General features: G+C 41.4%; 2 protein-coding genes across 2 annotated transcripts in view; one reads left to right on the top strand and one right to left on the bottom strand.

Moving 5' to 3' along the window:
- Nucleotides 1-23,545, top strand: part of LOC143416884 (uncharacterized) — a 463,686-nt gene that overhangs the window by 203,024 nt on the left and 237,117 nt on the right. Inside the window, exons 9-10 of the mRNA XM_076882531.1 lie at nt 6,198-6,371; nt 8,528-8,704. Of these exons, the coding sequence (XP_076738646.1) occupies nt 6,198-6,371; nt 8,528-8,704 (351 nt within the window). The remainder of the gene's footprint in view (nt 1-6,197; nt 6,372-8,527; nt 8,705-23,545) is intronic.
- LOC112435975 (uncharacterized) lies at nt 11,674-15,770 on the bottom strand. Its single transcript, XM_024805098.2, has 4 exons — nt 15,190-15,770; nt 14,952-15,107; nt 13,000-13,092; nt 11,674-11,991 (listed from the first exon to the last, which is right to left on the bottom strand). Exons 1-4 carry the CDS (start codon nt 15,664-15,666, stop codon nt 11,674-11,676), a joined length of 1,044 nt encoding a protein of 347 aa, XP_024660866.2. The 5' UTR covers nt 15,667-15,770.

The raw sequence follows: 23,545 nt of genomic DNA, 5'->3' as shown, positions 1-23,545 counted from the left end.
ATGAAAGCAGACTTTCATTGGATTTCACCAACAGGAAGCTGCTGTCTGATGTCACACAGAAGTCATCAGTCAGCCAGCTGCTGACAAACCTCATCCAGGGGAATCTGCTTCCCTCGGCTCTCGTCTGGATAACTTCCCGACCTGCAGCAGCCAATCAGACCCCTCCTACATGTGTTGACAGGCTAACAGAAGTACGAGGCTTCACTGATGCCCAGAAGGAGGAGTACTTCAGGAGGAGTGTCAGTGATGAAGAGCTGTCCAGCAGAATCATCTCCCATATGAAGACATCCAGGAGCCTCCATATCATGTGTACTATCCCAGTCTTCTGCTGGATCACTGCTACAGTTCTGGAGCACATGTTGACTACAGAGCAGAGAGGAGAGCTGCCCAAGACCCTGACTGACATGTACTCACACTTCCTGCTGGTTCAGACAAAGAGGAAGAAGAACAAGTACCATGAGGGAGTTGAGACGAGTCCACAGGAGCTGACAAAGGCTGACAGGGAAGTTCTTCTGAAGCTGGGGAGGCTGGCGTTTGAACATCTGGAGAAAGGAAACATCATGTTCTACCAAGAAGACCTGGAGCAGTGTGGTCTGGATGTGACAGAGGCCTCGGTGTACTCAGGAGTTTGTACAGAGATCTTCAAAAGAGAGTGTGTGATCTTCCAGAAACCAGTCTACTGCTTTGTTCATCTGAACATTCAGGAGTTTCTGGCTGCAGTCTACATGTTCCACTGTCACACCAACAGGAAGACAGAGGTGCTGGAGAACTTCCTCAAACCAAAATCTTTGACCAAGATGTTTTCCAATTTTTTTGTTAACACAGATCTCCAATCACTTGATGTATTTCTGAGGAGAGCCGTGGAGAAATCCCTCCAGAGTAAAAATGGCCACCTGGACCTGTTTGTTCGCTTCCTTCATGGCCTCTGTCTGGAGTCCAACCAGAGACTCTTAGTAGGTCTGCTGGGTCAGACAGAGATCAGTCCAAGAACCATCCAGAGAGTCATCAACAACCTGAAGAAGATGAACAGTGATGAAATCTCTCCTGACAGAAGCATCAACATCTTCCACTGTCTGATGGAGATGAACGACCTCTCAGTACATCAGGAGATCCAAGAGTTCCTGAAGTCAGAGAACAGATCAAAGAAGTTACTCTCTGAGATCCAGTGCTCAGCTCTGGCCTTCATGCTGCAGATGTCAGAGAAGGTTCTGAATGAGTTGGACCTGCTGAAGTACAAAACATCAGAGCGGGGACGACAGAGACTGATTCCAGCTGTGAGGACCTGCAGAAAGGCTGGGTGAGTCCAGATGTGATCATTAACATCATTGATCAGTGTAGGTTAGTAGTTTAATGTTGAAAATAAAATCAGATTGTAACCACAAAGTGTTTGTGTCCGTACGCTGCAACCTTCCACACCATTCCTTTATTGTACAGACTCAGCAGCAGCTCCATGGATCCCAAATCCAAGAGTGGAGAACAGATTTGAAGTGTGTCACATCCATGCAGTCACAGCTGTTTCCACCATGTTTCCACTGATATTAATCCTGTTCAATGACACGTTTCATATCAGTGAATATGTTCTTTAGGACGTCCACTGACATGTTTAAGTGTCCTGCTGGAAATCACTCAAATCATCCATGAAATCCATGAAAAATCCTTTTAGTGTTTCTAACTTCACCCTCTGTCCTCTCTCTCTCTCCATCCTCCTCACTGCTTCTTTCACTGATAATCACACAAACATCGTATTCAGCTACAAAATAACACAATAATATCATCTGATGATCATTATTATAAGAGCAGGATCCATATTTGATATCAGAGTAACACACTGCTTGGTTATGTGCAGTCATCATCAGTGACTGTGGGTCAAACAGAAGCTGTCTGATTGGTTGCTGACCTTGGTCACCTGTCCACTCTCACCTGTTTGTGTTTGCTCTCTCTTTGCTGTCTCCATCCTCTCTCTCCTTTCTCTCCCTCTCTGTCTTTGTACGTCACTCAGGTCCAATGGAAACAGTGACATTTACAAACCAATCAAAGACAAACTGATCCATGTCAGGTTATAACAATATTCAAAGTGAATACAGGCTGCTGCTGGACACAGACAGGTAACATCATTTTGACTTGCTGTCACCTGGATCTGGACTCATAAACACTGAAGCTCTGAACAGGAATGCAAATCATTTTCTGCCAACTAGCGACACACCAGCAGATAATGGCTCAGAAAGCTAAAATGAGCCAATCATTTCTGTGTTTAGTTCCCCTGAATTCAGATCTGATATCAGCAGCTCTGAGTTCATTCATCATTATTGTCCAGTGATGAGATTTCTGCTCCGTTTGGTAACAGTCAGCAGGTTTTTCCTGCGTGTGGACGTGAACAGTCGTACCTGACAGCAGGTAGCAAACAGAGATCATCTTTCCAGCTGGAACTCTTCACTGAGCTGAACTCATTCAAAATGTTCTGGAGTCAAAACAGGAAACAGTCCAAATGTGTGTCTTCACTCTGACTCTGGATCAGATCTCAGTGACAGACTGTGGACATTATGGAAGCCTTCTTACTTGGCTCTCGGTGAAGGCGGTCGCACTTTTCTCCTCTCCTCCTTCCCCTTATCTTCCCCTGCTTAGCCTCTTGTGTCCTGTCTTGTCTCGCGTGCACTACTTTTCCCTTGAACAGTCTCTCACTGTTGTTCTCTAAAACCTAACAGAGAATTATGGATTTGATCAACTGGTCTCTGAACGCTATTGACACCCTCTTCTCAACGAGAAGTCTGGGCTCCGGAGAGCCCGAGTGCCCTGGAGGGACTTTCCCTGCCGGATACACGATGGATGGGTGGCAAACCTGGAGGATCTTGTGCCTGGCGGGACTGTCTATCGAGGACGCTGAGGATATTTACCTATTCGGAACCATGATAACAGGGTTCTTGCTGATCGGAGCTGGCTTGGCCCTGACTTATCGGAGAAATAAGAGAGCGGAACCAGCTGGAATTGAAGCGATGGGACGAGGCGCGACCTCCCACACCGAACGCAGCATGGTTAACACCTTGGAGACGCTTACAGCTGCCGTGAAGACTCAAACTAACACCATTGAGCGTATGATGGGATACATCAGAGAGGGGCCTGCTCACAATAACACCCTTGAGCGAAAGTTGGATAACATCGCAGAACGGCTCACTGCAGCTGTGGGGTCTCAGAACCAAAAGAATGACAACACCACGGAACAGAAGCTTGATACCATCATGGGGAGGCTCGCAGCGCTCCAACGGGAAATCGAGGCCCCAGTGTCAGAGTGCTAAATTCGCTGCTCGCATAAAGGAGAAATCAACAATATTCTACATTTGGACACCACGGCGCCAGCTGCTAGGCCCAAGGCTGGAGCCCACCAAAACAACTCCCTGATAACGACTGTGTGATGACTATTCTTCCCATCCCATGAAGGACACCTGGATCGGCTGGAGGACTGTTTACTTAGCCTGATACAGCGAAGGACACTGTCTCAGCTGAACTATGGACACGCACACACATACACTTACACTGATAAGCACGCACTCATCCCCCTCCCTTCCTAACGCCTTCGATGCTTGTTCCTGCGGGGGAAGGCAGCGGGTCTGCGTGCCGCGCTGAAATGATAGCATGGTGCAGGACGACTGCTGTGTTCCTTCGAATCACCCCCCACCCACCTATCCATCCCCTGTGGCTTGTCATGTGCTCTGATGTTGTGATGTGGACATTAATGTGCTCTCTGTGCAGAGGAGTTTTTTTTGTTTCCTGTTCTCATGCTGTCCTCCCATAGGTTGCCCAGCGTGTGAAGAGGTCTCTTTTTTTCCTCTTGTACTTTTCCCAATGTTGTGTAATTTTTTCAGTGTTATTCTCTCAACGCTGCCGGTCTCCGACTGTATTCCCATGTGATGTCTTGTTGTTGTGTGTGTAAGTCGGGGGGGGGGGGGGGGGGGGGGGGGGTCCTATTCCTCTGTGGGGCAACCTGCATATGGCCAATAAAGCATTCATTCATTCATTCATTCATTCAAATGTGACACCATCGTCCTCTTTCATCTGCAGATTAAAGCCAAACAAAGATTCTCATTAAAAGTCTGCAGGTCTGAGAGAGACTCAATCGTTGTGTCATGTCAAACACAGTAAGAGGAGCTGAAGCACAGATGTGAAGAGCAGATTCATCAGATTATGACCTCACTCTGTTTTGTCTTCATATACATTCAGTCTGTGTTTATAATGCAGATTTTCTGCTTTTATAATAACACTTTTATATTTTCTATCATCACAGACTGACTGAGTGTCGACTCTCAGAGTCTCACTGTGAAGTTGTGGCCTCAGCTCTGAAGTCCAACCCCTCCCATCTGACAGAGGTGGACATGAGTAGAAACTACAAGCTGCAGGATTCATCAGTGAAGCTTCTGTGTGCTGGACTGGAGAGTCCAAACTGTCGACTGGAGACTCTGATGTGAGTTCACTGACTGCGGCTGTTGTTGTTTTTCTATATTTCAGGTCTTTGATTGATGTTTGAAACTTTCTTTAGTTCCTAAATGTTCAGGATGTGTCTGAAGACAAATGTGAAGAAGTTTGAGTGCTTTCAGAAATGTTGTCTTTCCAAATGACTGAGCAGCAGTTTTTCCTTTTGGCTCCAAACAGAAGTGAAAGACTTGAGCAGGGTTCATTTAAAGGCTGACAGAAGTGGAGTGGTGACGGGGAGATGTTTGACAGGACAGTGTTTCAGCCTCCACAGGTTCATGTTGTGCTCCATCAGTCAGTGAAGATGAAGTCAGTGCTGATGAGGCTGTAGAGTGTGTGAGGGATGTGAATGAGGATGATGAAGATCTGATGATAGCAGATAAAAACAGGCTGCAGAGACTTTGAGCCATACAGGGCACACAGTGTGCGTACAGAACAGCTGAAATCATTATGGAGGCCTCACTGGAATATGGAAGCATCACAGTACAGCTTCAGTGAAGCATTAAAGTCTCTGATATGAAATGAGAAATGAAGCAGCCAGAGCTTTTTCATGAGTGGAAATCCACTGTGACTGTGAGCTGCTGCTACAGCCTCCAGATTAGCCAGCAGCTCATCCTGCTCAACATTTTCTCACCAACTTTAATGGAAGTGTGATGTTTTCAGCTGGAGTGATGGTCAGGGTGGCCTCCCTCTCCTCTTCTTCTCCTCTTCGTCTTTCATTTGTAAAGCCACTTCTGCTGCTTTCATTCATTTGGAAGTCCTGTAGCTGAGTTTGGGAGAGACTAACAGCGTCGGCAGCAGAGGGGAGAAAGGCTGTAACACCACCACTTTACTCTGTTCTACCTGTCACATCATTTTATCAGGAAACAAATATGCTCATGTTTTTACTATGTTTGTCTTGAAGATGTAAGAAGATCACATGGTGCTTTTTATTATTGTGTTGGTTTGTTTCCTGTCTCTTGGATGGAGCCCAGCTGTGCGTGGCCCCTGGGCCTGTGGTCAGAGTGTGTGCTGGATAATCCGGCCCAGGATGAGGCCAAACTGACATGGGATGAAATGTCTGTCACATAATTGAGCTTAGTGTAGTTTCATTTCTGCACAATTTAAAAACAACCAAAACTTTGTTCTGTCTTTTCTATGTTATACTGTAGACTTTCTTTGATACTGTGTCCAAAAGGAGCAGCTTTTACTTTGAAGGGGAGGCGTCTCTGTTTCCTCTTCAGTTTGGATGATGGAAGCAAATGAGTGTGTGATGTTCTTTCAGTGTTGCACTTTGTAGACGCTCCCTGAGCACTGGTCTCACAGCCAGCTGCACATAGAGACCAGTGTTTTTAGTCCAGGTCAGAAGATGACTTGTTGGAATGAAAATGAGCTTGTAGTTTGTCTGCTTTAATAATGTGACTGGAAAAAGGTGTTGGACTTCAAATATGTCCATTTCTTTCACACTTCACCTTTAAAAGTGAAGCCTTGTGGTTCCTGGAAGGAAAAACACGACTTTTTCAAGTCTTTGTCCTGTTTTTATGAGAAATGTACGACTTTAATGTGAAACATTCAGAGTTTTTTCTCTTGTTGTGTTGGTTTGAAGCTGCTTCCTGTTGGCTTCAGCTGTTTGGAGTTTCCATTTTCTAAACTTCTACATTCTGAACCTTCTTCAGCTCTGAACAGATGATGAAACACTGAATGATTTCAAGCTCACACTTTGTCTAATAAACTTACATCTTTCATTCTTTATACAGATTGAGGGGCTGTGGTTTGTCAAAGATCAGCTGTGATTATCTGGCAGCAGCACTGAAGTCCAACCCCTCCCATCTGAGAGAGCTGAACCTGAGCTCCAACAACCTGCAGGATTCAGGAGTGAAGCATCTGTGTGGTTTCCTGGAGAGTCCAGGATGTGGACTTGAAACTCTGAGGTCAGTCAGCATGTTTTAGTTGTGCTGAGATGAATATGATGTGAAAGTTGTGCTGACACTAAACTGCAGACATCAGGCTGATATTATACTGATCCACACTGAGGATCTTCATGGTAAAGTCTGTTTTCTTCTTCTCTGGTTTAGTCCATTGACTGCAGCAGAACAATGTTCACATTTCAAACAGTGAGACTCAACGTATGGCCCGCGGCCCACACGCGGCCTGCCCACCTTTCCTGATTCAGAGAGAGGGGACCCTGATTAACTGTGTAGTGTTCTTCCTCACAGTTCTAAGTATCAGACACAACAATGAATAATCCACAGCTGACTGTCTTTAGCAGGTCAAAGGTCACGGCACACAGCAGACAGTGGGAAATATTATAATCCTGATCATTTATCAGCACATATCCCTATGTATAAAAACAAAGCTGACACTGTAAGACTTGATCAGAGGTGTGATCATCACAGCAGAGGCCTTTGTGTCAAAGTCACTGAGGATCAAACAGAAACACATGAAGCAGATTTTCCTGTTCTGGCTTTTTATAGCAGATAACCTTCAAAATATTCTGCAGTCCATCAAAAACTGAAGCAAACCATGAATCAACATGTGAACATGAGCTGATGCTGCTGAAGGGAAGCAAAGTTACAGAGGTTTGATTACAGACACAGCTGAGAGTTTGTAATCTGTCATCATTTTAAAAGGTTTAAATTTCTTCAGTATTGAACAGCAGAAATGAGGCTTTGTTTTGGGAGGCCGACAGCAGTGAACACAACAGCAGACTGGTGCGTAATAAGCAGTGAATAATGCAGGAAACAGATTTTTGAAGGTAAACTGTTCTTGAAGTACACTGAGAGAGAGAGAGCTGTGCAGGAAGTAAAGGTCAAAGTCAGAGAGAATTCATGACGATGTTCATCAAACGTAAAGCGTAGTTTGGATCTTCTTCTGCTGCTGGTTCACTCAGTTTTGGTTGGAGACAGATGAAACCTGCAGCTTCAGGATCTGTGAGCTGTCCACTTTCAGCCCCGACGGCGTGTCCGTGTACGTGCCGTCGAGTGAACAATCCACGCTCTGTGTTTCCATCTTTGTGTGTTTAGCTGCTCTCATTTACTGTTTTATCTGTTTGCTTGTTGTTGAAATACTTTTGGGAGCTTTAACCTGAGATTCTGGCAAAATACATTTATATTAAAAATCGATTCAGGATTGAATGAATCAACATCGCTTTATTCAAATTAAAACCATTTAAATAGGAAAATCCATTTTTTTACAGCCGCCTCTAATGCTGGGTAATGTCAGCTGGTCCATGTGCAGCTGGCTGTGAGGCTCAGGGAGCGTCTACAAAGTGCAAAACTGAAAGAACATCATCTATAAATATTGAGTAATAACTGGACTCTCATACAGCGAGACTCAAATGCCTTTAAACATCAGCTTATCCTGCTGATCCAAGTCCAACACTGAGTTTGTAAAAACATGTTTGTCAATCATTTTGTTTGGTTTCTGAGGAAAATGATTCAATAACTCGCTGCTAATACACAACATTTCATCATATTTCCTCATAACCCTCTTTTGTCTGACCATTTGATCCCATTTGAATTTGCAATAAAGGATCCACAGAGTTTGGTGACAATAATGACAGTAGATGTTTGTGTGAAAGTGCTGGAAGCAAATGAGTGTGTGATGTTCTTTCAGTGTTGCACTTTGTAGACGCTCCCTGAGCACTGGTCTCACAGCCAGCTGCACATAGAGACCAGTGTTGTTAGTCCAGGTCAGAAGATGACTTGTTGGAATGAAAATGAGCTTGTAGTTTGTCTGCTTTAATAATGTGACTGGAAAAAGGTGTTGGACTTCAAATATGTCCATTTCTTTCACACTTCACCTTTAAAAGTGAAGCCTTGTGGTTCCTGGAAGGAAAAACACAACTTTTTCAAGTCTTTGTCCTGTTTTTATGAGAAATGTACGACTTTAATGTGAAACATTCAGAGTTTTTTCTCTTGTTGTGTTTGTTTGAAGCTGCTTCCTGTTGGCTTCAGCTGTTTGGAGTTTCCATTTTCTAAACTTCTACATTCTGAACCTTCTTCAGCTCTGAACAGATGATGAAACACTGAATGATTTCAAGCTCACACTTTGTCTAATAAACTTACATCTTTCATTCTTTATACAGATTGAGGGGCTGTGGTTTGTCAAAGATCAGCTGTGATTATCTGGCAGCAGCACTGAAGTCCAACCCCTCCCATCTGAGAGAGCTGGACCTAAGTAACAACTACGACCTGCAGGATCCAGGAGTGAAGCATCTGTGTGGTTTCCTGGAGAGTCCAGGATGTGGACTTGAAACTCTGAGGTCAGTCAGCATGTTTTAGTTGTGCTGAGATGAATATGATGTGAAAGTTGTGCTGACACTAAACTGCAGACATCAGGCTGATATTATACTGATCCACACTGAGGATCTTCATGGTAAAGTCTGTTTTCTTCTTCTCTGCTTTAGTCCATTGACTGCAGCAGAACAATGTTCACATTTCAAACCTTCAAAGAGGAAGAAAAATCCTCCACTGGATAATTCACTGTGAAACTCTCCAACTCTTCATTCCACCTTAAAGTCTGTCTGACACTGAAATCCAAAGAAAAATGTCCTTTTGCTTTACAGACAGCAGTCCAACACAAACATACACACATCATCCAAAACACAGTCCAACATCCAGATCTCCTCCACTGCCAGCATGAATGATGGGAAAGAGAAGGAGGAACACTCTGACATTCAGGGTTAGAATGAGTTTCATAAAGCAGACTGTGAAGATCAAAGCTGCATTAGAAAGCTTACATGAATGAATGAGTGGACAGAAGTGGACAGAGATCATCTGAAGCACTTCAAAGGCTTTAAATCAGCACATTTCTCTTTATTCTTTATCAACTCTGTTAGTTTCTCTCGGTTTTCTGTGGAATGAAGCTAACAGCAGGCCAATAAGATGCTGACCAATAGGTTTCTATTAAAGGTTGTAATTTGTATATGAAAAAGTGCTTTGGCTCAGCAGGGATCAGCTTACAGGTAGAATGCAGCTGCTGGATGGGATTAGCATGTCATAGCTATCTACCAAACTGCTAACTGGGGGATTTCAGGCCATCTATGGATCATTTTTGCTAACTGTTTATTCAGCTTGGAAGTGCGAGGCTTGTAGGCTTGTGAAATGGGACGGTCTAGCCTCCGTGGCGCTGCCCAGGTTGTATAGCAACCATGATACTAACAGCTGGAAACGTTTCATACAGCTTTGTTTTACAGAAATGAAGGAGAACATATTTTGTACATTTGTTTCTACATGAGCTTTGTGTGATTTAATAAGTATCTGAGGCTGAGACGACAGGACTGTAAAACATGATTGTTGGGCTTCATTTCTGTGCTGAACAGTCATTTTAAGATTAGCTAGTAAATAACAATTATTTAATGTTGTTCATGAGACTAAAGTCATCTCACTTTGGTAATGTAAATATAATATGGCCAATATTATAGTTATATTAATCATTATTAGTTATTACAGCAGTGAGTTTTAACTCCGTGTCAAATACTGAGCTTCAGTAAAGATTCAAGTTGCATTTATTTATATTTCCTATCACCTTAAATCTTCACTCAAAGACAAGTATCTTTAACAGTGTATCTATAGATGTATTATATATGAGACAAATATTGTTCTTTTAATATGTTGGCATTACTAAATTTGGCTCATTGCTTACATATATGTGTAAAAAGAAAATGTACGAGCTGTGAAAACTGTTTCTGATAGAATGAAGAGTAGACTGATATATTAAATATTCCTTTATTGGGTGAGAAAATCAGACCATGTCATAACTGCTTTAAGTCATACAGAATAGATATCAGAGCCTTAAACACACTCAAAAAAATAAAACATTAGATTTACTTAAAAAAGTTATGTCAAGTGGTTCCACACAACTGCTTTAAGTAACTTTTAAGAAATGTTGTTACTTAGTTTGAACTCAATACTGTTAAGTTAGATTTACGTAAGTGTATTGGCTAAATGTAACTTAATTGCAATGCTTAGCTGATACTTATCTTTGTTGCTTTAAGCCTACATAACTTGTTTAGGCAATATCTTTGTAATACTGTTACTTAGCTGGTACATAACATTTCTAGTTTAGAAGGACATAACCTGGTTAGGTAGTATCTTTGTAAAACTGTTATGTAGCTGCTACATAACTTTGTTACTTTTGAATTATATAAAATTGTTAAGTAATTTCTATTCAATACAATTACAAATAAATCATTTACACTGGTTACTTCCATACAAAATAGCAAAGTTTCTTAAAAGTTACTTAAAGCAGTTATGTGGAACCACTTGACATAACATTTTTAAGTAAATATTAGGGGGATCTTTTAGGAAGAAATGAAGACAGCACCCAAATTATCAAACACAATCCTGCCTTTAATAAGCACATTCAGTGCATATAAAATACTTTTTTCCAAGCACAACAGCTTAACACAAAGTGCAATCAATGCAACTTGTTACAAATTCCAAGTGAATATTTTGTGCAGAAAATGTAGATCAGTATAAAGTGCTAACCAACTTGTCGTCAAACTAAAATGATTTAAAAAAATGATCCAACAAAGTCCTGTCTTTACTAAGCACATTCAGTGCATATTAAATACTTGTTGACAGACCGAAAAGACTGTAGAGCCGTAGCTTAACACAAAGTGCAATCAATGCAGACAACTTGTTACAACTTTAACTAAATACTTTGTGCATAAAACAATATTTTACTTCAAAGATCAGTGAAGTGCTAACCAACTTGTCTTTCAACTGGTCCAGAAAGCATCCAAATTATCAAAAAAAATCCTACATTTTACAAGACATTTCAGGAATTATTTTCAAACACTGATAAGCATGAAAGAGCAAACTAAACTCATTTAAAACAGTGAAAATTGGCTGTTTTGTTCAAAAACTGTACTGTAAAACAGTGCTACTCAGTTTTTCAAGTTATGGTTACATCCCAAGTTGCAGACAGCTGCCAAATGTCACATTCTTTGAAATATCAAATCACAGCGGCCTAACCGCTAAAACTTTTTAAAATGTCTGTCATTTTCTGTATGTTGTCAAGTAGCAGTAGAAGAAGTGCAACACCAATTTTTTTAAGTAACAGTATTTTGCTAAAATGCAAATGAACATTATTGTTCTCTAAAACTGGTGAATGTTCCCAAGAAACAGTACTGACAATGAAAAAAAGTGTTTATGAACAACTTAACTATACCTGAACGTAAAGCATTCAAACTAAGTTAAGCAATAAGGGCCTCCCGCTTCCTCCTCTTTATTCAAGGAGTTTGTTTCTGAGCACTTGAACTTTGTTTGATAGCTTCTTAGCATCAAATCCCATCAGTACTTTCTGAAAAAACTCAAAAGTGTACCTGAGGTTGGATGGGTAGCTCATGTTTAAAGTGTAGATCAGGCCGAACAACAACACAACAGCAGTGGCAACATCAGGAAGATCTCTGAGCACAGCGACACCCTCAATTATGATACCAATGTCTTCTGCCGGGTCAAGGTCACGCTCTCCTTCTGGTTTGATGACGTAGATGCCAATGAGCGTCTTCTCCATTTCACTTTCGGCCTCATGGAAGTCCACATCCTAAAAAAATAAATAAATAAATAAACATAATAATACAACTTGCAGGGTTTCATATCAATTAAAGGGATATTCCACCCAAAGTGGAAATTTGTCTATTACCATAAACTGCCAAGAGTTAGATAAGTGAGAAAAAAGCATTTTGTAACCAGCACAGTACATTTCTGATCTTATACCCATTGTTCCTGGTGAGCTCAATAATCATGTCGACTGCAAATGAAAAGTAAAAAGTAACACGACGGATTTGCAGGAGGAGGCGATTTAGACTTGGGCCTACATTACGGTTACGCCAAAGCACCCTGTAACCCGCCATGGCATCGCACTTGGATACAACAACAGTGGTTGAAAAAGCCTCTGGTTTCCATAAATAAACACATATTCGAATATCCATGCACCATGCAGCGGCGGCTTACAGTGTTGTATGTGGTAACCATAATGTATTCCCAAGTCTAAATCTACTTCTCCAAATCCTTCAAGTTACTTATTACTTTTCATTTAAAGTCGACATGATTATTGAGCTCACCAGGAATAATTCGTACCATTAAAGAGTCATTTGCAACCAAAATGCTTATAGTTCCCATTCACTCCATTTTTTAAATGCTAGGCAAAAGCAAATAGACTGCTGCCGGATCAGGAGAATTATTGCACTGGTTACAAAATTATTTTTTCTCACTTATCTTACTCTGGGTAATATGGTAATAGACCAATTTTCACTTTGGGGTGGAATATCCCTTTAAGCTGCAAAACAGTAGACAGCTCAGAGCGAGATGAGAGGTGTTGGTCCATCATCTAGATTACACGGCAGAACAACAAAGCAGAAACACAGTACACTCAGCCCACATTACACCCCAACTGTAATGGCAAGGGTCACTCCCGCATAAGCTTGTGCTTTTATATCTCCAATAATGTTCTAATTTTAACTTTTTGTTATAATCTAGTGAATGTGTGTGAGGAAAAATTACCGTCAGTTAAATTTTTATTACTGGAAATTGTTTCTATTTGATTACTTGCCTGATATTCTTTGATCAAGCTGTTCGGATCTTCATTGAGGTAGACTGCAAGTCCTTTCAGCGTACACACTCTTCTCATTGCAACTGTGTCGTTCTGTAAAACATAAAAGCAAATTTGACTTAGCTAAACTTTAAAGACATTTTCAGTTAACTTCAGCAAAATAAATGTATATAATACTTTGAGAAAAAAAGTCCATGACACACTACAGAAGAACAACAAAATTTAAAATAAAAAAAATTAAGGAAAGAAGGAACATTATCATTTGAAAAAATGTGACGAGCAAAAAAGGTAACCACAGGATCCCAAAAAAAACAGAAACCCGACCAAAAACAGCAGCATTAAGAATCCAGTGAGGAAGAGGATGAACAAGAGGTAACACCAAAGCCAGCCTGAACAGAGGATTTTTTTTTTTAAAGTAAACCACTGAGTCCACTGATCTAAGGCTTAGGAGGAGAGTTCCAGAGTTTGGGGGCCACAGCAGCAATGATCTGTCACTTTTGGTCTTTAGACTGTTGTGCACTACCAGGCTTTGATCACTGGACCTCAGGGATCTGCTGGGGGTGTTGGGACTGAGAAGATCTCCATTGTATGATGGTGCTTGTCCATGTAAGGCCCTAAGGACAAAAACCAGGATCTTGAAATGAACCTTGAAGTTGACCAGCAGCCAGTGACGCTGGAAGAGAAGCGGGGTGACGTGGGTGTGTTTGGAGGACTTGAACAGGAGGTTTTGCAAGGACAAATGAAAAAACAGTTGTAGTACTAAGCCAGGGTTTCCCATAACCCTGGTCCTCAGGGCCCACTGTTCTGCATGTTTTCCATGTCTCTGCTTGAGTTTGGGTCACTGAACTCGTGTGTTGCACAGTGTGTCACATCTCTAGAGTCCTAAGAGTGTGGCATGAGCAGCCGTGTGCGACGGCCGAAAAAACGCACGGTGTGATCCCGGCACAAAACAACCAACAGCAGAGGACATCCAGGACCACAATCTGAATATTACAGACAACACCAACAAGTACCAGATTCAAAACGGTTTGTAAGGTAAAGCATGTTGGTGCAATAGCTTTACTTTTGAGCTGATTTTATAAGACAGACCATCGCATCATTACAGAGTGATAAATCCGAATCTGTGAGCCGCGTAAATGCGGCAAGGCGCAAAGGTGAAAAGTGATAAAACTCGATTCTGATACGTTTTGCCTCGTAGTAATATTGCCGCTTGAGTCCCTCACCTTTGTTCGCTGAACGCACATCAAGCGTTCTTGTCACAGAGGGAAGTCCCCCGTAGTGGAGCCAGAGCAGCGCGCTGCCTCGGTTGACAGCAGAAGTAAATAACACAGGCAGACCATGGGCTGCTCAGCTTGTTTATGATCAACTGGACGGACGCAGTGATACTACGTTCTTTTGGCCGTTAAGAAGACAGATCACTCGTCTGTTTAGGGACAGTGAGAGACAGCCAGCGGTTCAATTGAGTGGTAAAAACACTCGCAGAGCGGAGCGTGGAGCGGGAGAGACAACAGGTGAGCTCCAAGCTAAAACTACTGTCTGTTTACCATGGTCGCTGCAATTAACGCTGAATGCGTGACCCTGTACGTCACATGCGGGGGGGCGCTCAGAGACCTCCCTTTATCCCGTCTTGGTTTGAAAGGTGCCTGATGGCAGTTTATTCTAGCTTCAGCTTTTCTACTGTAAATGCCAAAATTCTCCCCAGGGAGCCGCGGCAAATCCCGTTTTGGAAACGCTACGGTCCTGTAAAAACAGCTTTTAATTCTGGCAATTTTTTTTATGAAGTATCCAAATCAACTTAAAACTTTATTACTGTGACAACACTATCATGAAAAGGACAAAGAATAAACAATCCCATAATACCAACATTAAACTTTACCTTACAATAGAAGGAGACAACAAAATCATATGTATTAAAAGAGGGAATGAAGCATTCAAAAAAATTAATTCCAAACCTCATCAATTGCAGCCATGATTTCTGTGATCTTGCGTCCAGATGTTCCTCCCTTGTTTCTGAAGACTTTGGTCAGTTTGGTTGTGTTGTTGTCCAGCTGTGCCATAAATGTGGATGTTAGCGGGACCGTAGTGATGCGCTGGAATTCAGCATTTATCTGTAAAATTAACAAATGTTTAGCGTGATGGGTTTAAAATATTGCATGTGGAGTGCATTTGCAGATCAACTGATTCAGTTACCTCACGTGGAGAAAAAAGAGCTGGCCATCGGCTTTTAAAGTCAGCTACGAAGGGCATGTCCTGAAGAATTTCTTGCCTCCGGTGAGGAAAGGTTTGGGCCATTTTTGCTTTGATGGTTTCATCGTTGTTCTTCTTCTTGAACTCTGAAAGCAGCACCAACCTTTCTTCTTCCTGACTCTCTCGGGTTTCTCCAGCTGGATAATCAGGGCAGAAATTCACCTCCGCTCTCCTGGGTTTCTTGACTTGGTTGGGATGCACATTACTGTTCCCTCTTCTTTTGAGAGAATTGATGACCAACTCACTACACCCTAAGTTCTTCAGTTTTCCACGATAGTTTGACATTTTATACTTCAAACTGATCTTCCATGCAGAAAATCCAGTTTCTGAACCCTTCTCTTTCAAGCATGGATGCTTTACAACCAAAGCTTGGCAAACATCACTAAGATTGCTGTCTGAAGGGTAAGCTTTGTACTTCATAATTTCTGAAGACAAGCTCTCTAAAATGTCAGACTTGAGCTTTGGTTTTAGGGTTAAAAGTGTTCCATTGGCTTGGAATTCCTGGTTGCCTTTTGTCAATTGCAGCTCTACATCAAAGCTAAACTCAGGTATGCGAAAGTCCAGTGGCCAGGCTTCTGATCGCAGCGTGGAGTTTGCTGAGCTTGAGGAGCTTGATGACCTGGATTCTGGCGATGACAGTATATCTGTGTCATAATCAGGGTTGTGGCCAGAGCAGGGGCTACCCAAGTTAAATGAGGACACACTGCTTTCATTACTACCAGTGGATGTTTCTGGTACACCTGTTTTAATCACTTTTATTTTGTCCATGTCTTTTAGATCAAATGTGGATGTCATGTTAAGGAACTGATTAAAATCTGTGTCCATGTACTGCAATCTGAACTGTTCAGAAACTCCGCACTGATTTTCAATCTCCGCTTTGAGCTCGTTAACATTCTTTGGTATCCCCAAAGGAAGGGTTAACTTGAGTGCGTTGTTCTCCCCCAGGATTATCAGAAGCTTTGTTGGGGCTGTCATTTCTGATGTCCCAATCTCCAACTGTTACTCTAAAAAATAAGTGCAAGAACATGAGCAGGTGGTTCCCAAACTTCAGTACATGTTACAATGGTGAAGCAGGTATTTTTTTAGTGGTATTCAGAATTTTGCAGCACAATTTTTTTTCTAGTATTTTTACAAGGCTTGAAACATATCCGAGTAGATTTAAGTTCTGGTCCAACTATTTTTAAGAACCAAACTTTGAGAAGAACTGCTATACAGCACAAAAATTAAATCGACAACATGGACATTAAAATTACCTGAACAGTGTATGTATCTCTTTAATGTAACCATGCGAGAAGCTCCGACTTGGTAGTCACAAAGTGGATAGCAATCCACCAGATCCTCATGTGCAACAAGAGAAATTTCCTTTGGAGATGGGTCAATTTTGAAGGATCCATAGTGTTCAGTGTACCACGAGCTCAGTTTTTTTACTATAAACACCAACGAATCTGCCAAAATACACATCTGCAGGATTTCAGCAAACTCTGGCAGACCCCCCAGTGATCCATGTACTATTAACATGCCCTTCCTGTAGTAGATGCCCGCAACAGACACACTCTGGGCAAGGCTAACTACAGCTGTGTCAGGGTACTTTTCAGCAAGACAATGTGCAATTTCACGTTTGAGAAGTTCTACTGGGACTGCCGAGACTCGTGAAACCTCAAAAGTGGCTTTGCTACAGCCTGATGAATGCATGTAATGGCCAATCATGAGCTGGTGTTTGGTTGACAAAGACAGGGTTATGTTTTTGAAGCAGTTTGTGTGTCTAGCAACTTTTTTAAAAAATGTGTGCTTTGCCTCGAATCTGATTGTCCATAATAAGGCAAGTGGACCAAAATGGCGAATTATTGAGGGATAATGAGCCAGAAAGTGATGTTTTGGCAATGGTCTTCTATCTGGGCATACTTCTTTGTACCTTTGATGGTGGTCTAAAATCTTACTCTCCAGGTATGCAACTGAGTCACTGTTATGAACAGGACACACAACAAGCTCAACAATATCCTTCAAATCTAGTAGAAGTCCCCAAGCTGGTTCGTTTTCAGGTATGTGCTGTCCAATAATAAGTGGCAGAAGTCTTAGTAAACACCAATTTTCATGTGCATTCCCACCAACAGTTTTTTTACTAAGAAAATTGTGAGGCAATTTCTGAGGGCGATTAGTCTGATCCCCTCCTTTGTAGGGAAATGACTGAACAAGTCTATTTAGATTTTCAAAAGTGATGTACTTCTTGCCTATTAGTATTCAAAGGCACTCAGCTATCTCAAAAGGCACAATACCTTCAAAAAGGTCATGTGCAAGATCAGGGGGGAATCCTGCAGTGACCTTGAAGAAAGACAGACTGTCTGCCAAGACACACGAGCTTTTCACACCACAAAAAGCTACCCCTGTCTCACGTGCAGTTGCTATGTGTACACGATGGAGCTCCTCAGTTCTCAGAGAAAAGTCACTATTTGTAGCTTTTGATTCAATCTCTGAGCGTGTAGCAGTACAAAACCTGCAAAAGTAATCTCCAGAAAAACTTTCCACAAAACCGGCCAATCCATGAGCTCCGAGGCTGTCTGCCACTACATATTGGACAGTGCCTTTAAAGTTGACCCCTAAATTGTCAATGAACACTCCCTGCTGCTCTAAAATGACAAGGTCTTGCAAAAGTGGCTCAAATATTTTTGGATAGCCAAAGGTCCTAAGGTCCTCACTTTTGCACAAGAGAGCCAAATAAATAGAAGAGAGGGATGAATGACTACCTGGTGGCAAGTTACCTAAAATCCAGTAAACTGAGCAAAGTTTATGCTTTTTCCGTGATGTCCCCAATGGATTGCAAATTTCGAAATCATCAACATAAAGACAAATAGAGATTCTTAGTTCACCGCCTGAGAAAAACTCATTATTTTGAAAATGTAGACCATCTTTATATGATGTATACTTTTCCTTATTTACAAAAGGATTCTGATTGTGGCTAGTGACAAATTTGTTCAGTATGTTTTCTTGTTTAAATATCTGCTGTAATGATTTTAGAATAGGAATATACTGAAAGGTCCTCTTGCTTTGGGAGTCGAGAATGTATTCAATTGGATCAATTACTTCAAAATGTTTTCTGTAATACTGTCTGCGTTTGAAGGCAGTGGCAAGTGTGCCGTCCTTTTCTATGGCTTTTAACAAAGGGTTAAAAGAAACTGCCTTTGTCAGTTCTTCAATAACAGGCTGGTCTAGACAAATGTTATGATTCTTGAGTATGTCTACAATTACTTGATTTGTCAAAGGCACTGATGCACAGCTTATCAGGTAGTGCAATTCTGAAAGCAACTCGTCAATTGCTATGCTGGGAACATGAAAATAGTTTTCCAACTTAAGTAAAAGAGATGCAAAATTAAGTTCTATTACATTTGCCAAATCTTCAGTCTCACTTGTAGTTGTATCGTGATCAATATTTGCACTTATGTCCTCTTCTACAATAGTTTCTGTACTGTCATCAGCTGATGTTTGGCCTACAATAGTGTTAGCAATACCGATTTTAAAGTCTTTTAAGGTATAAGGATTGTGTTTCCTATTTCGATGAGACTTGAATGTACCATAGATATTTGTTTTGAAAGAACAACCCTCAAACATGCAATGCCCAGTCTCGTTACATTTTAGATGGTTGTTAATGTGAGAAAAATACTCCTGCTCTGAAGCTATGTTGCAGCAGGAACACAAATGGCAGTTAAATGTTGCCAAACTCACAGACTTGTCTAGAGTTCTTTGGGTATGTGATCTGCTTAAGTGGCTATGTAGAGCATTCCATGTTTTGAAAACACAGACACAATCAGAATAGGCACATGGATACTGCTGTCTACTATGAACTAACCTGTAGTGTTTTAATAACAGAGCTCGTGATGACACCACTTTTTTGCACAATTTGCAATGCCACATCAACGTATCTGGGGGAGAAGCACAAAAGACATTTTCATTACACTGTCCCTGACAAAACTAAATAATTTGCATATTGTTAATGTTTCATATTAATCAGTTTTATTTTTAATATTGTATGCTACAACAATGAATTTATTGATCTACATCATCACCACTGCATATTGTGTAAATGTGTGTGTAATCTGACATTAAAAGTCGAGTGAGAAATCCCATGGACATTGTACAACATTAATGCAGTTCATCTTACACCAGCTTACTAAATGCTTTCTGCAAGCTACATCAAAACGTAAGCTGAAATATTAGACAGAAAATACACCCTAACCTGTCTGCTAGCGAGGAGCGCTTCTCCACTGTTGTTGGCTAAAGTGCAACGCAGTCAGGCGTCCGAGTATAAACTTGGCGCGAAAGTGCGTGCCGGACCGAATGCGCTGCCTGTACCGACGCATACCGACGCTAGCGCTACACTACATTTGGGCTGAAAACAGAGCTTTGCTATTGCAATGGAGTCCCCTCCAAAATCATTTGGAAACTCACGTGCAGCAAGCCCACGTTAGCAAACCTTTACCGGGCAAAACCCTGCCTGTACTCTTTTCTTAGTAGCACTTGCGACATTAACTGACGTGTGAACATATATATGTAGACGGGCTTTACAAGAAAAATGACTTCTTACCTGATTTTTGGACAAAAATGCGGCTGAACCAGTCCACATTGCGAAGAAATAGCAAGCTTGAGAAAGAGGGTGGTGCGCATGCGCATTGGCCCTTACTTAGGCGGGCTCTGCACGCAGCAGTATGTGCAGAGGGACAAACCTGTGAATTTACTCAACAATGTTACGTTGACACAGTTCAATGACTTTGTGTAACAACAAAAAGTAACAACATTTCATTAAATTTGCACAAACACTTTAAGAATTTTTGCAAAATCGAGTTTATTAAGAACAAACAACAAAATCTACTTTAGTAAAAGCAGAGATAGGCTGAGTTCATTTTTTTGAGTGCAGGCTGACTTCTGCTAAATGGGTCAAACTGGGCAGAAAGTATACAAACACATAACATCCTTATAGAATATGATTTAACACTATAGATCAACTTAGCTCAGAATGTGTAAACCATATAATGCTGTACTCGCCCTGAGTCTCTTAGTTTCACCAGCTAGACAGCGAGATAACGATGCTCCAATAACCAGACTTATTTCCTTTTTGCGCTGATTTATTGAAGAATGGCCTCTGACCATTGCCTTCTCTTTGACCATCGTAAAACTGAAAGTACAAAATACTGTATTACCTAACTAACATTGTAAACTAGCATGTTACACTCTTACTGCAAGCTAACAAGATAAAACTTTCAAATGTACAAATTATCGTACCATTTTTACACAAAACAAAAGATAATAATTATTTTATTGAGACTCATACTTACAGACATATCTTGTCCAAGGCAACAACATTTTAAGGTCTGTATCAGCTTAGAACGATAACATTACGGTATCACTTTCCGCCATCTTTTATTTCTTCTTCACGTTCTCATTTTTCCCTTCCCAAAGTAACCAAACCCATATTACAAAGCAGCCACTAGAGGGAGCTGTACGGCAGTTTACATCTATAATATCCAACTTAAGTTATAAAAGGCAGAACACATAAAAACAATTACAACAATATGATGCAACAAACACAGCAGTGCTACTGATCCAAAATACTCAAAGCTTCAAAGAACTGAAACAAACATTTATTTTTAGCTCCATTCTGCTGCTGATACATACTTTAGGTTTCTGAATGTTAAACTTGTTGCTGCCTTTCATAGTGTGTAACTTGAAGGCCCTGAGTACTTTCTCCCACACTGAAAACACTGGAATGATAAAATTATTTGAACATTACCTAATAAGACTGATTCAGGACAGACAATTAGTTATTTTAAACTTTTCTATCAGTCTTTGAAAAAACAGGGAACATTCTGCCTATTCTCTCCATCTGTCAGCTGCTGCTGGCTCTTCATCCTCCTCTTCCTTACACACTGCTGAGTTTGTCCTGGTGGATCATCAGGGCTGCAAAGCCTCACAGATGATGTGCAGCAGTGGGTCCCTCAGTCTGTCCTCACTCTGGACACTTGCAGTCGTCACACATGGAAATCAAATGTGTGATAAGCTGCAGGATTCAAACACAAGTGTAACTTATAAACACATGTTCATACTTTTATTACACAATCAGAGAGAAATAAACAGACAGACAGTGCAGGACAAAAAGACAGGTGACAGTCTCAGGTGTACACACTGCTACACAACAGCACCAGAGAAGCAGGATTTAGTGTTTGTGTTATTACGAGTGCTAAACAAGAAGAGTTCCCAGATGGTACAGTGGACACATGTGTGACTGCTGTGATTAAAGCATCTTTCTTTCAGCTTAACGAGTGAACCGTCAGCTCGTTCAAACACACGTTAAAGTCCGTTTGGCTCGACACCACCGAACAGAGGCAGCAATATAACATAGCTAACATTAACAGTGCAGTGAATCCTGCTTGTGCTGTGATATTCAGGACTGCAAACCGAGCAGCATCACTGACTTTCAGCCTGTTGTGTTTGTGGATATATGACTGACTTTAATTATCCACAAAATCATCAGATTCTCTGTAAGATTAAGGTCGACTATCAAACCGCGCATAAAGTAAAGGGTTTAAAACCAAGTAAACGCTGAAAGTACAAACTTCGCTAATGTCACATAACTTGGCCGGCATGTGGCCAACAGTAATATTTTAATGTTCTTCATTATTAAACATTTGCACATAAATATGTGCAAGTGTTTTCCTTTTTGCAGCATTTTTCTTTTTGCAGCATTTTTCTTTTTGCAAGTGTTTTCTGAAGTTGCAGTCCTATTGGCCTCTCAGGGGCACCGTAAATATATTATCATGCTGTTTACAACTACATGAATGTGATTTATTACTATTACTGAAGGTCCGCGGTTCGTAGCCAAAAATTAGCTTTACTTTGTTGTCTGGGTCAAGTTTGCTAGCGAGAGAAAGAGAAAGGCTGCTCCAACGGAACTTATTGTTTCAGAGGAAAACACAAACACAGCGTACAGTCAAGTCTTAATAGCTTACTTACAACTGGGCTTATCAGGCACTCTTTTTGGCTGCAGTGGTTATTATTATGTTAACATGCTTCCAGCTCCCGTTTCTGCTCGATGACAACTCATACTTTTCCTTTTTCTCCCTCCTCACGCTCACAGACACATAACGGGTATGGCAGTCCATTCTCCCTGCAGCACGGACTACACTGTCCATGAGGCTACATTCTTTAGGGCTATGCCTGTAGCATTCTGCCTATTAGCTTAGCACAACAACAACAACAAAAAGGCGCTCTCTCACCCAGGAAACATACAGTTGCAGAGAGAGAGCGACACCCTGTAACCATGGCAACCGTAACGCTGCCGCCTGGAACGACAGAATGTAGCTGTCAAACAAAACCTAAACAGTCCTGACCCACGACAATATGAATCAGGAACCATGTAATCCATGTAATCCATTTATTTCAACAAAGTAACTGTATTCTAAATACCACCTTTTTAAACGGTAACTGTAACGGAATACAGTTACTCATATTTTTTATTTTAAATACGTAACGGCGGTACACGTATTCCGTTACTCCCCAACACTGGGTGTTACCTCCTTTGCACAGTATCACCTTAAAGCAGCGGTCCCCAACCTTTTTTGCGCCACGGACCGGTTTATGCCGGACAATATTTTCATGGACCGGCCTTTAAGGTGTCACGGATAAATACAACAAAATAAAACTAGTACCGGTACCGAAAAAAAGAAATTTATTCATATAACACGTGAAAAGACCAAGGAAAACCGAGTAAACGATAAAAACGATAACAAAATAACGCTGAAAACCGATAAAAACCCTGAAAACGATACATTTCACACCTGAGCCTCAACTCTCGTGGCCCAGTACCAAACGACTCACGGACCGGTACCGGTCCGAGGCCCGGGGGTTGGGGACTGCTGCCTTAAAGCACTTGTTGCAGGCTGCTGAGTTTGCATCTTTTGCTGAGAAGTACAGCCAGACTTTTGACCGCTTCGCCTTGGACATTTTTAATCTGTAGCTCTGCTCTAACAAACGTAGTTACCTGGGTCTGCCTACTGTCCTTGGAAAGGTAAAATGATTGGCTAGAATCCAAAGTGTATGACATGTCAGGATAAAAAAGGACCGAAATAAAGCACCGACATGTGTGCTGCTTTTCGGTCTGGTTACTACCGTTTATGTCAGAATTGGTGCCATAATGGCACCTGATACTGGTACCCATCCCATCATTTCCCTCCCACAGCATCAGGACCAGGGCTTTTTCTCTCTTTGGTCCCACTAAGAGATTTCCACACAAACACCTCATCAGTGGGACTCT

Source organism: Maylandia zebra, linkage group LG3 (genome assembly GCF_041146795.1).
Source record: "Maylandia zebra isolate NMK-2024a linkage group LG3, Mzebra_GT3a, whole genome shotgun sequence".
Taxonomy (NCBI): Eukaryota; Metazoa; Chordata; class Actinopteri; order Cichliformes; family Cichlidae; genus Maylandia; species Maylandia zebra.
This window is presented reverse-complemented; position numbering and strand designations above follow the sequence as displayed.